This window comes from Zootoca vivipara, chromosome 6 (genome assembly GCF_963506605.1).
Source record: "Zootoca vivipara chromosome 6, rZooViv1.1, whole genome shotgun sequence".
In the NCBI taxonomy this organism is placed as follows: domain Eukaryota; kingdom Metazoa; phylum Chordata; class Lepidosauria; order Squamata; family Lacertidae; genus Zootoca; species Zootoca vivipara.
The window spans coordinates 66,691,111-66,705,590 of NC_083281.1; the positions used below are offsets into that span (position 1 = coordinate 66,691,111).

The window sequence follows — 14,480 nt, forward strand, 5'->3', positions numbered from 1 at the left end:
TAAGGGCTCTAGCTTCGCTCCTTCCCTAGCACAAGGGGGAGCAACAAACCATGGTTCCTGGCTTAGTGATATGTCCTAACTAGGAATCATGATTCATTTTGCTCCAAACAAACTATGATGTGAAGTCAAGGTTTGTTCTTGGCTTACCAGTCATGGTATACTTGAGTGGACCAGAGAACATGGCCTCAAATGCTGATCTCAATGTTCGAGCAGGCTAATACTGGTGCAGGCCATTATTCAGATAATCTGGTACCATATGAAAAGCTAGTTCATAAAGGAAGTGGGAGTGATCCTTCAAAATCAGGGATGGGGATCCTTCTCTTGCTAGCAAGCCAGATCCTTATGTCCTCATCCCAGCTGGGTGGAACCGTCCCGCATCTGATATCACTGTGGAATCAGGAGATGCTGCACTCTGAAGTCCCAGGACTTCAAAGTATAGCATGAGCTGTTTGAAAACCCTTTTGCAAACATTCCTGCACTGCTGTTTGAAGCCTCTGGTTTTCACAGATTCAAGGAGCAGTCCTGAGAGGAAGAAGAGGTAGCATGTGATGGAGAAAAAAGACCCTTTGCCTAAGACCCTGGAGAGCCGCTGCAAAGCAGAGTAGACAATAGTGGCTAGGTACCAAACAGAAACTTCATGAGTTGCTTCCTACATAAGCCTCCCCCCCCCCGACAACACACACACAGACACACACACACACAGGAGAGGCCTTGGAATATGAAGGAATCAGGGAATATCAACAGACTCAATTATGCTGCTACCCATCAAACAAAGATCCTGAAAGGTTTTGAGTGTGGACGGTGACATATAATATTCCAACAAGTAGGCTTGGGGGAAAATATCAGGACTGTCTCCCCACAATTTTGCATTTTAGGGTTTTTCTGTCTTACTTCTGTGATATATTGCAATCAGAACTATCTGCTCCATGTGCCATACCTTATTTCTTTCAATATCTGTAGGGTGATGTAATTTTTTCCACCCCATTTGAACCTGAAACAAAAAAAAGCTTCTACTCTCTTCCTTGACTGGCTATAAAAGGCAAAGTTTATTTCCTTTTAACAAGCCCTTTGTACAAAAGGTGTGCTTCCTCTTGAACTCAGGTACGAATGCAACACTCATTTAGAAGTTGTGAAAGAGATAGTGCTTGTTCAGTTGAAAGGTAATTGGGGAGAAAATTAATGAGTGTATAGGCAAGCACTTGTGATGGTGAACAGTCAGGCAAGCAAGAACATTGCTTTGAGAAGGACCATGATTTAATAGCCAATATTAATAAACTGAAGCAACATCCAAGCCTAAGGAAATTAACTCATCTACTACAGTATTCTGATGAAGCTCCAATATAACTGAGGCAAAAAGGAAATTACATATTTTAATAACTTGGGCAGGTTCTCTCCCCACCCCCTTTTTATGCTGTTAGCAAAGGGGGAAATTAACCAACAAGGAAACAAAAGACATAGCAAATATTACAAAGGAAGGGTTAATAACATAAAAACCTAAGAAGAGCCTGCTGGATCTGGCCAATGGCCCATCTAGTCCAGTGTCTTGTTCTTATAGTGGCCAACCAGATGCCTGTAGGAAATCCACAAGCAGAACCTGAACACAACAGCCCTCTCCCCTCCTGCAGTTTCTAGCAGCTGGTATTCAGAAGCATTGCTGCCTCCAACTGTGTGAGCAGAGCCATTGTGGCCAGTAGCCATCAATAGCCTTATCCTCCAATTTGTCTAATCCTCTTTCAAAGTCATCCAAGTTGGTGGCCACCATTGCCTCCTTGTTCCATCTGTTGAACAACTTTTTTTTCTCCAGAAGAAACCATAAACTGTAAGCTTCCTTGGCATAAAGGAGGAGGGCAGGCTACTAATAGCTGGGTCCATTTTGCATATCCAGATGGATGGTTGCTCAGCAATAGTAGCTACAGAATTTTGAATGCAAAGGCTTCGGAATATCCCCTAGAACCATAGCTGTCAAGTTCTCCTTTTTTTTTTAAGGGAAATTCCTTATGCTGAATAGGCTTCCTCACGAGAAAAGGGAAAACTTGACAGCTATGCCTAGAACAGCAGGGGGAAGTTGACGGAGTTACACATAGGATTTCTCATTTATAATAATAATAATAATAATAATAATAATAATAATAATAATAATAATAATAATAATAATAATAATAATAATATATTATTTATACCCCGCCCATCTGGCTGGGTTTCTCCAGCCACTCTGGGCAGCTTCCAACCGAATATTAAAAACAGTAGAGCATCAAACATTAAAAACTTCCCTAAACAGGGCTGCCTTCAGTTGTCTTCTAAATGTAAAATAGTTGCTTATTGCCTTGACATCTGCTGGGAGGGCGTTCCACAAGGCGGGTGCCACTACCAAGAAGACCCTCTGTCTGGTTCACTTCTCGCAACCCTCTGTCTGGTTCACTTCTCACTACCAAGAAGACCCTCTGTCTGGTTCACTTCTTGGTTCACTACCAAGAAGACCCTCTGTCTGGTTCACTTCTCGCAATGAGGGAACCGCCGGAAGGTCCTCGGTGCTGGATCTCAATGTCCAGGCTGAATGATGGGGTTGGAGACGCTCCTTCAGGTATACAGGACCGAGGCCATTTAGGGCTTTAAAGGTCAGTACCAACACTGTGAATTGTGCTCGGAAACGTACTGGGAGCCAGTGTAGATCTCTCAGGACCGGTGTTATGTGGTCCCAGCAGCCACTCCCAGTCGCTAGTCTAGCTGCCGCATTCTGGATTAATTGCAGTTTCCGGGTCACCTTCAAAGGTAGCCCCACGTAGAGCGCATTGCAGTAGTCCAAGCGGGAGATAACCAGAGCATGCACCACTCTGGCGAGACAGTCTGCGGGCAGGTAGGGTCTCAGCCTGCGTACCAGATGGAGCTGGTAGACAGCCGCCCTGGACACAGAATTAACCTGTGCCTCCATGGACAGCTGTGAGTCCAAAATGACTCCCAGGCTGCGCACCTGGTCCTTCAGGGGCACAGTTACCCCATTCAGGACCAGGGAGTCCTCCACCCAGTAACTAATTATGAGACCAGGAAGGAATTTTCCTCCAGGCAAGTCAAACTGGCTAGCAACTCAAGTGGAGGGTTGGTTTTGTTGTTGTTATAAGTGTGTGTGTGTGTGTGTGTGTGTGTGTGTGTGTGTCTTGGCTCTCTTTTACAAGTCATCCTAAGCTTTCTGGTTTGAACCTGCCTTCTTTGCTGGTGGTACACATTGCCTAATTCACGTAGGTTGACTGGAGGGGCTGTGAAACGGACAGTTCCTGCCTTCAAAGGGTTGGCAACAGGGAGTTGACTAATGTTACTTGTAGCACTCAAGCAGGCAGGAATTAGCAACATGTGCCTATTGTTATTAATCTAGATAATAGATTAAGTTGTCAAATACAGCAACATTCATCATTTGTGATTTACAGTTTCGTAGGGAGAACATGCTACAGGTTTTAATTCTTCTCTTTCTCTCCAGTTTACAGAACTATGATGGGGCTAATTTTAAATCCCCTAAAAGCATTTTTAAAAACCCAATCATTTCCATCACTGGCACTTTGGCTCAGTTCAAACATCATGTCCAACCATGGTTTGCACGAATAGTGCTGCGAAGTTCAAAACATGGTTTAAAAATAACCCTTCTGGATCAAGCCAAAGGCTAATTTAGTCCAGCATCCTGCTTTTGACAGCGGCAAGTCAGGTGCCTTTGAAAAGCCAAGGACCAGGAAATGAGGGGAATAACCCTCTACCACTGGTGTTCCCCAGCAAATGAGGTTCAGATACACACTGTCTCTGATGCTAAAGGAGGCATATAGTCATCATGATGAGTAGCAATGTATAGCTTCCCCTGTGTATTTTTTCCTTAAACTTTTAGAAATTACGCTTTTGGAAGCTCATCTGTGGTGCTGCCCCTGCCCCCAATTTATGTAGTTACAGCTGGTGCAATCTCTTTTTGCTTTTCAACAGGAGCTGAAAACATGGTTGTTTACCTAGGCATTTACAGGATGTTAGAGTCTAGACTGAGTGCTAAGTTGTAGTTTGGCAGTGTTGATCAATTGGCTTGCTTTACCTCCCCCTTGTTTGACAGTGATTATGTTGATTGTACCCTGTCGCTGCTGGGATCCCATGTGATGAAGGTCTAGTGAGAAATCTTCAGTGGATAAATAAATTGAAAACTGCTTGCTTGGTTTCCTCTCTCTCTCTCAGCACTCTACTTCACTAGTTTACTCTTCACAAGTTTACTGTGCCTTAGGTAGTCTCTGAAGGCAGAGTGGTGGTCACAACCATGGTTTGTCAATCCACACATCATGCCAAAACTTAGTTGGTTAGTCAGCTATGGATTCCAATTCTTGTTAGCCAACTGAAAAGCATGGTTTGGCAATTCTGACATCAATGCAATCCATAGTTTAATGTCCTTAACCATGGCTTGTCATGCTTTCTGAACCAATCCTGAGCGTAAGACTATGCAAGATCTGGCCATTGGTGTGGGGTGGAATCCCCACCCCCGTGCTTTCTTTTTACCATTGAGAAATATCATTGCTTAATATCAACAGTAACACTGAATGGATGTCAATGGCAAATACAGAATTTGGTAAGCTTGTCAGTTTCAAAATTTTGTTACTTTGGTTACTAAAATAAACATGTTGAATTAGATCACCCTATGTTGTGAATTGCTCTGTGCAAATTACCCAAATTTTCAAAGGAATATTTTCCATATTATTATTTTTTCTGGAAAACCAGCACGACTGGTTCTGGCCTGTTGTTAGCAAATCAAAGAGGCAACTCTGAGAGCGAAACAAGAAGGATCAATATATTAGTGTAGTCAAGCAAAAATCCCACTCCACTTTGTAACCACAACACTTTGACAGTTAAACAATTCTTACAGCCATTCAGATGTCGGCTTAGTCTAAGTGCTTTCTGCCCCTTTAACTCTGCAGGGGCGATGTTGGTAGACTTAAGACTGAGTCAATTTGTGGTTACTAACAACTATAAAGGAAAATGTTTTATTTTATTTGATCTTATGTTTCCTCTAAATCCCGGAATGACTTTACAATGAATGGGCTGGAGAAAACTTTTAAACAAATGAGTACATGCATTTAGTGGTTCGGTGGTGTATTTGGTTTTAGAAGAAAAATCACATCATTCTCCAGGTTTGAAATCCAGCCAAAACTATGATCAGGGAACTTAGAGAAAGCTTATAGAAAGCATTCAAAGCTGAAGTAGTCCACAGTTGCCGATCCAAGCCACATTAAGCAATATGTGGATTTCTCACATATGAACTCTGTATGAATACATGTAACAGTAACCAGTTCTTCCCACCACATTCCACTCTCTAGTGCACTGATGGCAAACCTACGACACGTGTGTCAGACGTGACACGCAGAGCCCTCACTGCTGGCATGCACCCCATCGGCCCATTCACACTGTTGTTGTTGTCGTCCCCCCCCATTTGTTCTCCCGCTCTTCCTCACACTACAGCTTGTCTCCGCTGTTAAAACCCGGATCCTTTTTTGTTGTTGTTGTTGTTGCTGGTAGCCAGAGATTGGTTTTTAAACCCTTTCTGTGCTGTTTTTCTGGTGCTTTGGCAGACAATGATTGGGTGTAACAGCGTTCTTTTTTAACCCATTCTGTGCTGGGTTTTTTGGCACTTTGGCAGACTATGTCGGTGCTGAGTGTTAGTTCCAGTGAAGGTATTATTCATCATTTATTTCTGTTCTCTTCCTCCCCCCCAAATAGCACAGCAGCTTTGGGGCATCCCCCCCCCCAAAAGCAAAGCAACTTTTGCACTCCCCCCAAAAAACCTCCAAAACTTTGGTCAGCAGCTCCCCCCCCAAAGTTCAACAACTCTGGGCACTTTGTGATAAATAAAGGGTTTTTGGTTTGGTTTGGTTAAATAATTAGTTTTTGGTTTAGTAAATACAGTTATATATTACAATTATACATTTTTGTTATTTAAACTATAAATATCACAAAATTATGGGTTTTTTTCTCGAAGTGACACACCACCCGAGTTATGCTCAGTTTTGGGGCGAATTTTGACACACCGAGCTCAAAAGGTTGCCCATCACTGCTCTAGTGGAATATATGCAGGCATTCAACACACACAAAAACCCACCCCAGGCTTATAAATAACCATGCACTGGTCCAGTTAAGACAAGCAAAGAAGGGGTATGAATGAGCTTTTTGGTCACACATGCAAGCACTTTCTCCCTACATTAGGAGTGGGGAACCTTTGGCCCTCCCAACTTTGCTAAACTAAAACTCTCCATCAGTGCTAGTAGACATGGCTGATGACCAGAGGGTGATAGGAGTTATAGTTCAGCAACACATTGAGGGCCAAACGTTCCCCATATCTGCCCTACATGATGTGCCTGAATGCAACGCAGAAGAATTCAATGTACCATAGCTTCTCATGGCATCTGAATCAACAACCTTTGGTCCACATTATACATTTAAAGCACACAGCTTCCATCCAATAATCATGAGAATTGTAGTTTACCTCCCCCCAGAGCTACAATTTCCAGCAGCAACCTTAGCAAACTCCAGTTTCCACAATTCTCTGGGGGAATCCATCTGCTTTAAATGTATGGTTTGGATCTGCTACAAGTTTCAGAACAAGGCAGGGTGCTTAAATGAATTATACACACCCTCAGCCTCCTCCTCGCACTCCTGGCCAAATTTGGAGGCCAAACACTGTACACATGCACTGAAGCGGAAATTAAATAAGGAAAGGAAAACAGAATATGGCAGGAGATCCCACCTCAGAACTCTTACATAATGTGCAACTTAGCCCCAACATTCTCCAGATATCAGCCCCCAATGTATCTTCCTGGAATTCTGACACACACACACACACACACACACACACACACACACACACACACACTGTTGCTGATTGGATCCCTGAAGACCAAATATCTTGAAATGAGGAGGAAATTGTTGTTAGAACCCATTTCTTGGAAATTCTGGAACAATCAACTGTGATTCAGGGTGTCAAATGAGCATTTAATATAAAGGAAATGCTTCAAAATGTGCCAGTACAGTCATACCTCGGTTTAAGTACGCCTCAGTTTGAGTATTTTCAGTTTAAGTACTCTGCGGACCTGTCTGGAATGGATTAATCCACTTTCCATTACTTTCAATGGGAAAGTTCGCTTCAGGTTAAGTACGCTTCAGGTTAAGTATGGACTTCCGGAACCAATTAAACTCATACTTCGGGTTAAGTACGCTTCAGGTTGAGTACTCCGCGGACCCGTCTGGAACAGATTAATCCACTTTCCATTACTTTCAATGGGAAAGTTCGCTTCAGTTTAAGTACAGACTTCCGGAACCAATTGTGTTTGTAAACCGAGGTACCACTGTAATCAAAATTCAAACGAAAAGTTTTCCCGAGAAATTTGTTAAGAGATTCGTTAAAGAGAAGAAAGGAGGGCAAAGTGTTAAAAAGAAGGGCTTGCATCATTCCACTAAGTAGCAATCATTTGGGGAAGGAAATGGTTACCTCACCCTTCGAGACATGACGCACACACCTCAACTATGTGGATCCTGAATCAGAGAGGCTTTGCCCCTTTACACCGAGCTGTTTATCAGATTTCAAAAGCTTCATGACTAGACCCCTGGTGCTTGCCAAGCAATTGTGAAAATTCACTGGCAGGGTGCAACTGGCCCAGAGACCAGTGTTACAAAGCCATGAGAATTTCTCTTTCCCTTATCCAAGTAATTTAGGAACACACCCAACCCTCTTCATGAAAAGCCAAACATTCCCTCCTGGTATTTAGCACGAATTATAACATTGTGAAGAGGATTCTGGATTGCCCAGCAGGAAACATATTGCTTTAACTGAAAATAATAATTAAAAAAACGAGATACAAATGCAGGACTTATGCACTCTTTCTACGCTTCACAATCTGCTTCCCAAAACAATTTTACTGTCACTTCAGGTAAAAAAATTCCAGTGGGTGCAATTCAGTTCAGCAGGTGCTGGATTAAACCTTCTGTACTCTGTGCCCAAATTCTGAAACTCTGACAGGCAGACACACACCAGGAGGGGGGAAAAAAGTTTTACAGCCTGATTTCCTAGACTGATATTTGTTTTACTGCTTGATAAATTTGTCCAAGATTCTTTCTGGTTCCTGAAAAGAATGCCACCAGCTTTATGAAGCCAACAAATGGGAAACAGCCAATGTCTACATGGAAGAACAACAAAGAATAAATATACACCCAGAAAACAACACACTATATCCCAAGACAACAGAAAAACTCAACACAGCTATTTCTAACTACCACTTATTTTTCTAACATACAAGACCAAATGTGAATAAAAAGTTGTATTTTAATTGCTTAACTAAAGTGGCTAAAAACATTTTGATCGACTTAAAAGGCAGCCCAGTTAAACTGGGGAAGTCCTTTTGAAACCTCTTCCAAGATTATATGAGCTATGACACACATGTGCACTGATAACAAAGTATTATTCTTCTTGCTTCTGAAATTTTGTGTTTTGTCCACATGTTTAGCTAAATCAAAGTTTTAACCGCTACGGACCACCTGAAAATTGCTGAGAGCCTCAGCAATTGTATTTATCCTATTTATTTACACCCTTCAAGGAGCTCAATGGTTCTCTCCCCCTTCTCATTTAATCCTCACAGAAACACTGTGAGGTAGGTTAGGTTGAGAGGGAGTGACTGGGCCAAGGTCACCCAGTGAGCTTCAAGGCTGGGTGGGAATTTGAACCCTGGTCTCCCAGGTCCTAGTCCAGCACTCTATCACCCCACCACATTGGGTAATGGACCACAATGACTTTTCAGCCAGTTGTAGCATTTGTTAACATCTAATCCAGCATCCTGTTCTCACAATGCACCACTAGATGCCAGCGGGAAACACACAAGCAGGAAAAGGGTACCACAGCACTCAGAAGTATTGCTGCCTCCCAACTGTGGAGGCAAAGCATAGCCATCATGGCTTGTAGCCATTAAGGGAAACAAAAGCCCTCTCCGTGAATTCATCTAATCCTCTTTTAAAGTCATCAAGGTTGGTGGCCATCCCCTGGATGTCCATGGCATCTGCCTGATCAAATGCACGTGTTGTAATCACATATACAAACCTTTGCCTTACCTGACGTGGAAGAGTCGGGTGTTCCTGTTTGTTTTGTGCTACAGCGATGCTCAGGACTACAATATGGGAGAGGGCTGAAACGCTGCTGACAATCACAGCATCTCTCATTCCCAAGGGAAACATGGTATAAGCCGTGAAGATGATGAACAGGAAGAATGGCACCTGTTAAAAAGAAACGAGATCCTTCATGTTTTCCAAGTACCTGTCAAAAATTGCTGAACAAATGATAGGTTTCAAGAGAACAACGGAAGCTGTGGAGGAACCAGTACTCAAAAACGCTTTCAGGGAACTGTGTAAGAACAGCACAACTTCCACTTCTATAAATGGGTTAGGGAAACCACTGTGTTAATCAGAAACATAGGTAAAGGGCAGGTACAGGACAACAACCAATAAACTGGGACACAACCCCAGCCAAGACAGAGGTACAGACGAAGGGTACTTCATCTATCTGAGGAGTTAGCATTCTGGATAGGGTTGCATTCCATCCGGTTATTCTTCTGATCTAATGGGCAGTGTATTATAGGCCAAAGTATCTCACTGCACGGGGGTGGGGGCTTGACTCCCCTCTTACCCCACCCTCCCATCTGCTCTCCAAAGATCCAGAGAAATGTCTCCTTTTACCACACCCAAGGCATATACAGGAATGTTTTGTACATGCCCATTGAAGTCAATCAATCAAATCAAATCTCCCCACCTGCTCGTTTCCTTCCCTTTCTCTATCCAGTTTGATGAAACGTTTCTCCAAGGCACACCCACATCCATAACTCTCAATGGTACCCCTAATTGCTCATAATCGAAGCAGCATTAATTTTGCAAATAGATGTCATAATTAAATGATCCCCCCCAACAGCAGGTGATTAGCCATGGATATTTGCATAATGAGCAGTGTCTGGGGATATTCAGACAGCCCCAGATTTGAAGGCAGTTTTGTTTTGTTTTTAAACATGCATTTTTAAATGAGTGTATATAAATACGGCAGAAACACATCCCTTCCCAGAGCCAGTGAACAGAATATTTGGACTTAAACTAGAGCAGGCATCGCCAAACTGCGGCCCTCCAGATGTTTTGGCCTACAACTCCCATGAGGACCAGTGGTCAGGGATGATGGGAATTGTAGTCCAAAACATCTGGAGGGTCGAAGTTTGGGGATGCCTGAACTAGAGAAACTCAGGTTGCAATCCCATGAGGCTCACTGAGTGACCTTTCATCCATGGCTCATGTGAGAGGTTAGATGAAGACATAGGTAAAGGTAAAGGACCCCTGACCGTTAGGTCCAGTCACAGACGACTCTCGGGTTGCGGCGCTCATCTTGCTTTACTAGCTGAGGGAGCCAGCGTACAGCTTCCGGGTCACGTGGCCAGCATGACTAAACCGCTTCTGGCGAACCAGAGCAGCGCACAGAAACCCCGTTTACCTTCCTGCCGGAACAGTATCTATTTATCTACTTGCACTTTGATGTGCTTTCAAACTGCTAAGTTGGCAGGAGCTGGGACTGAGCAACGGGAGCTCACCCCATCGCAGGGATTTGAATCACCGTCCTTCTGATGGGCAAGCCCAAGGCTCTGTGGTTTAACCCAAAGCGCCTTTAAAAGCACAGGTCAAAATACAGTCCCCACCCCAAGCAGAATCCTGGAAACTTAAATGTACCCCCTTCAGCGAGCTACGTTTCTCAGCACCCTAAACGAACTACAGTTTCCAGGACTCTTTGGGCGAATGTGCTTTGAAGCTATGGGGTGCATGCAGCCCAAGATTTTGGAGGAAGCCTGATAAGGAAACCCTATTCAATGCCGTGAACAGCTTGGAGGAAGTAGTAGATGACAGATCAATAGATAAAAATTAAAATACCTGTTCCCATGCAGCAAGTTGAAGAGTCTTCCCTGCGGCAAAAATAGAGACATATCCTATGGCCAGCAAGCAGATCCAAATCACAACAGCAAACAATTTCAGCCGACACCAAAAGAAGTATTCGAAATAAACCAGAACATACATGACTATGAAAATTATGAGTGCTGTGCCGACTGTAATAAGGTAGGCAAGATGATCTCCCAGTGGTTGCTAAAAATAAATAAAACAAAAGTCACCAAAAAAAACACACACCACAGACTGTATACATGTGCTCATTCTTCCATAGCACAATCTCCCAACAATCTAAACTTTTAAAGGGATCTGAACATCATAAACTAAAGCACACTAGCAACACAAGAAGCTCCCTTTGTCTGACCTGGTACATTTGATCATCTACCCTAGGAGCAGAGAACCCTCTCTGTATGTTGTTGGGACTACAATTCCCATCATTCCTGGTCACAAGGGAAGGAATTTGTTTTAGTTCAAGCCTATGAAATGTGAACTTTCAAAAAGCAATATGAACCAAAACATCCTCCGAAATCCATACTTATCCAAATTCTGTGATGCAGTTATCCAGCCAACCAGTGTTTACAAATATATGCATATATAACGGGAAAGCATGAGAAAATGAGGATATCAGTGCAAATAACGTACAAAACTGCACTATTTTATAGAAAATTGCTTTCAAAAATGTGCACTTTAGTCAAAATTGCATATAAAAATGTGTCTATCAGGGAGAAGTACACATTTAAATGCTGTTGAGTTTTCATATGGAGAACTGAATTGAATATTGAAAAAATGAAAAACTGGGAGATCCTTCCATTTCTGCTTTGCAACTTTTAAACTGGAAATCCCACTGGCTCTGTTAGTGCAGCTCAGAACCAATCCCCCACTGCCAGGATAAAAGTATAACTCCTACTACAGCAACAAAACCTCACATTGTATAAATACTTCCAAGTATTCACAACTTGGTATTCACAAACAATCCCCACTGATAGTATTGTATTCTAGTAACAATTAGATTTAAGCCCGGTATTGGACTCTAAAGCTCCTTAGAAATGTGCAGCACCTTAGCAAAGCCTCCCTCTCCCCCTGTGTACATGGAACAGCAGAGTTTTCGACATTGATCTTAGTTTTTGTAGGTGTTTTTGGCTGCTATGAACAAATGTGCCCTGACCTGAACTAGCACAACTGGAAAATGAAGCATCTGGTGCCCCTCTTGCTACAGATCCCTTTTATAACCTAGAGCAAATTCCTTCAGGACTTCATTCCAGAGCCCGAAGAGCAAGAACAGAGGCATCCATATCTACTCACATGCTGGGTGAGGAGAACGATGATGAGGGTCGCACAAAAGGCAATGACAATGAAGAGCAGGAAGAAGAGGAGGGGATGCTGTTGGCTTGAGTAGCGGTACTTCTCATACAAAGGGTCTGTTATCTTGCAGCCTTCATTCTCGTTGAAGAAGTATTTGCCTTTTGCTGGCATCTTAATTCTGGCTGGGCCACGGGGGTGCCTCTCCCCCTCGCGATAGGCAGGGCAGGTCTGTGCTGCTCCAAGTAGCCACCTCAGTCAAGTAGCGGCTGGGTCTGCCTTGTTTGGCCACATCAGCAGACTCGCGCTCTGCGCTTGCATCTCTTCTTATAAGCATTAAGTCCTCCAGATCTCAGCATAAATTGGAAGAGAAGCACCCTCCTCCTCCTCCGCTCCCAAGCCATGTGCTACTCATCAACAGCTCCACACATGGTGTGCCCCCCCTTCTTCTTCCAGACTTGATTGCTATTTGTGTTGCGGATGGGAGGCTGCTTCTATTTCACCGTGTTCATTCAAACATCTTGCACAAGCTGTCAGTTATTCCCTCAGATTACTGCTTTGTGGGGCAAACTGCAGAGGAAAGACAGAGAGAGGGGGGTTGGGGGGCATTTTTTAAAAAATGTTTCAGTATAGCAGGTGCGTCTTTGTCTAAGAAGAGTGCATGTTCCTCAGCCCAAATAAAGTAAATATTATTTAACAACAAGGGCAAAACACACACACCTTTTCTCCTCTCAGGGTGAGTGAGTCACAACAACAATCCCTTTAAACATGATGCTCATCTTATGGTAACAAAATACTGTAACATTGTTGTCAGCGAATGATTATTACTCAACCGTTTTTCTCCTGCAATATTCAGTATTGTAGTCCGTTTCATTCATCCTGCCATTATCCACCCCCACCCGCTCCAAGTACACTGTTTAAAGGTTCGTGGGAAATATTAGAGCAGCCTTGTATTTAACAAGTCACCCAGTAGTCACAGGCAACCAGCAATTCCACGCAGCCAAGGGATTAAGGACACAAGAAGAGCCCAATTGGATCAGGCCAGCAGTGGCCCATCTAGTCCAGCATCCTGTTCTCACAGTGGCCAACCAGATGCCCATAGGAAACCCATAAGCAGGACCCGAGCACAAGAACCCTCTCCCCTCCTGTGGTTTCCAGCAACTGGCATTCAGAGGAAAGTTGGACCAAGGCAAGTAGGTAAGCAAATAGGTAAGTGGAGGAAGAAACTGCTCATTCCATCCCTCCTCCACTTGGTGACCATGCTAGCCAAGGAGGAAGGATCAACTATGACAAGCAAATTGGTGGAAGAGGAATGTCCTCCACCAATTTGCTTGACTGAAGGCAAATGTTTTCACTAGCCGACTTAAGAAGATTGTAGCCTGCATGCCCATGCTAGCTGTGGAACATGCTTCTTTTCTTCCTCTGAAGCCAGAATGAAGAAGGGGAAAATTTTTGTGGTGAGTTCCAAGGCTGTATTAGAGAGGTCACCTGGTTAAAGAAATTTAGGCTGATGAATCATGTGGTTTTAAGTCTATCCATTAATGTCTCTCTGTGTTGAAATAATAGTTTCAAATCAATGAAATAATTATTCTGGATGGTGTGTCATAGCAGACATAATCAATGAAAAGGCATTTATCCTCAAGAGAGGGGAGGATGCCTCTTCTGAGCTGGGGCTCTCCATCTGCAGTTTTTCTAGTGTGCTGTTTTTAAGTATTAGTATTTGGTAGATAAAACTAATATGCATTGGTTAAACTAAACTTAAATAACCCTTGAAGCCCTAGAAAGTACATTTATTTTCTTCTGACATTTCTATACTGTCTAGCCAACTCTGTCCTCACAACAGTTCACAATTTCATACTTTAACTATCCAGTTCTGTACTAGAAACTTAGGGGATAGACGGACTCTGTTCTATGGGATTAGCATTTAGTTCTAGGGCCCAATTCAAATTACCCATATTAGTGTTTATAGCCCTAAATGAATCAGGCCGTGAATACCTGAAAAACCACCCCCTTCCCTACAGACGTCCTCAGGTGCTAAGACTGGTAAGGGGGGGCCTCTTGCTAGTTCCTCTACCCTCAGAGGTCAGATGATGGCAGCCTGGGAGGGGGCATTCTCTGGTGCCCCCAAAGTTGTGGAATTCTCTCCTCACAGAGGTTGGTCTGGTACCTTCATTATACAAATTTCAGCAAATGCTGAAAATACACTTCTTGACCCTGGCTTT

At 43.3% G+C, this 14,480-nt stretch overlaps 1 protein-coding gene across 4 annotated transcripts in view; it reads right to left on the reverse strand.

The window, feature by feature from the left end:
* The window catches only part of ADCY7 (adenylate cyclase 7), an 84,653-nt gene that overhangs the window by 40,170 nt on the left and 30,003 nt on the right, over window positions 1-14,480 (reverse strand). For all 4 annotated transcript variants that reach the window (XR_004692710.2, XM_035117186.2, XM_035117183.2 and 1 more), the window contains 3 exons: window positions 12,262-12,828; window positions 10,948-11,157; window positions 9,103-9,264 (listed from right to left, as the gene is read on the reverse strand). Coding sequence is in view for 3 of the 4 variants with exons in the window: in XM_035117186.2 (XP_034973077.1) it covers window positions 9,103-9,264; window positions 10,948-11,157; window positions 12,262-12,432 (543 nt within the window). In the remaining variant the exon portion in view is untranslated. The remainder of the gene's footprint in view (window positions 1-9,102; window positions 9,265-10,947; window positions 11,158-12,261; window positions 12,829-14,480) is intronic.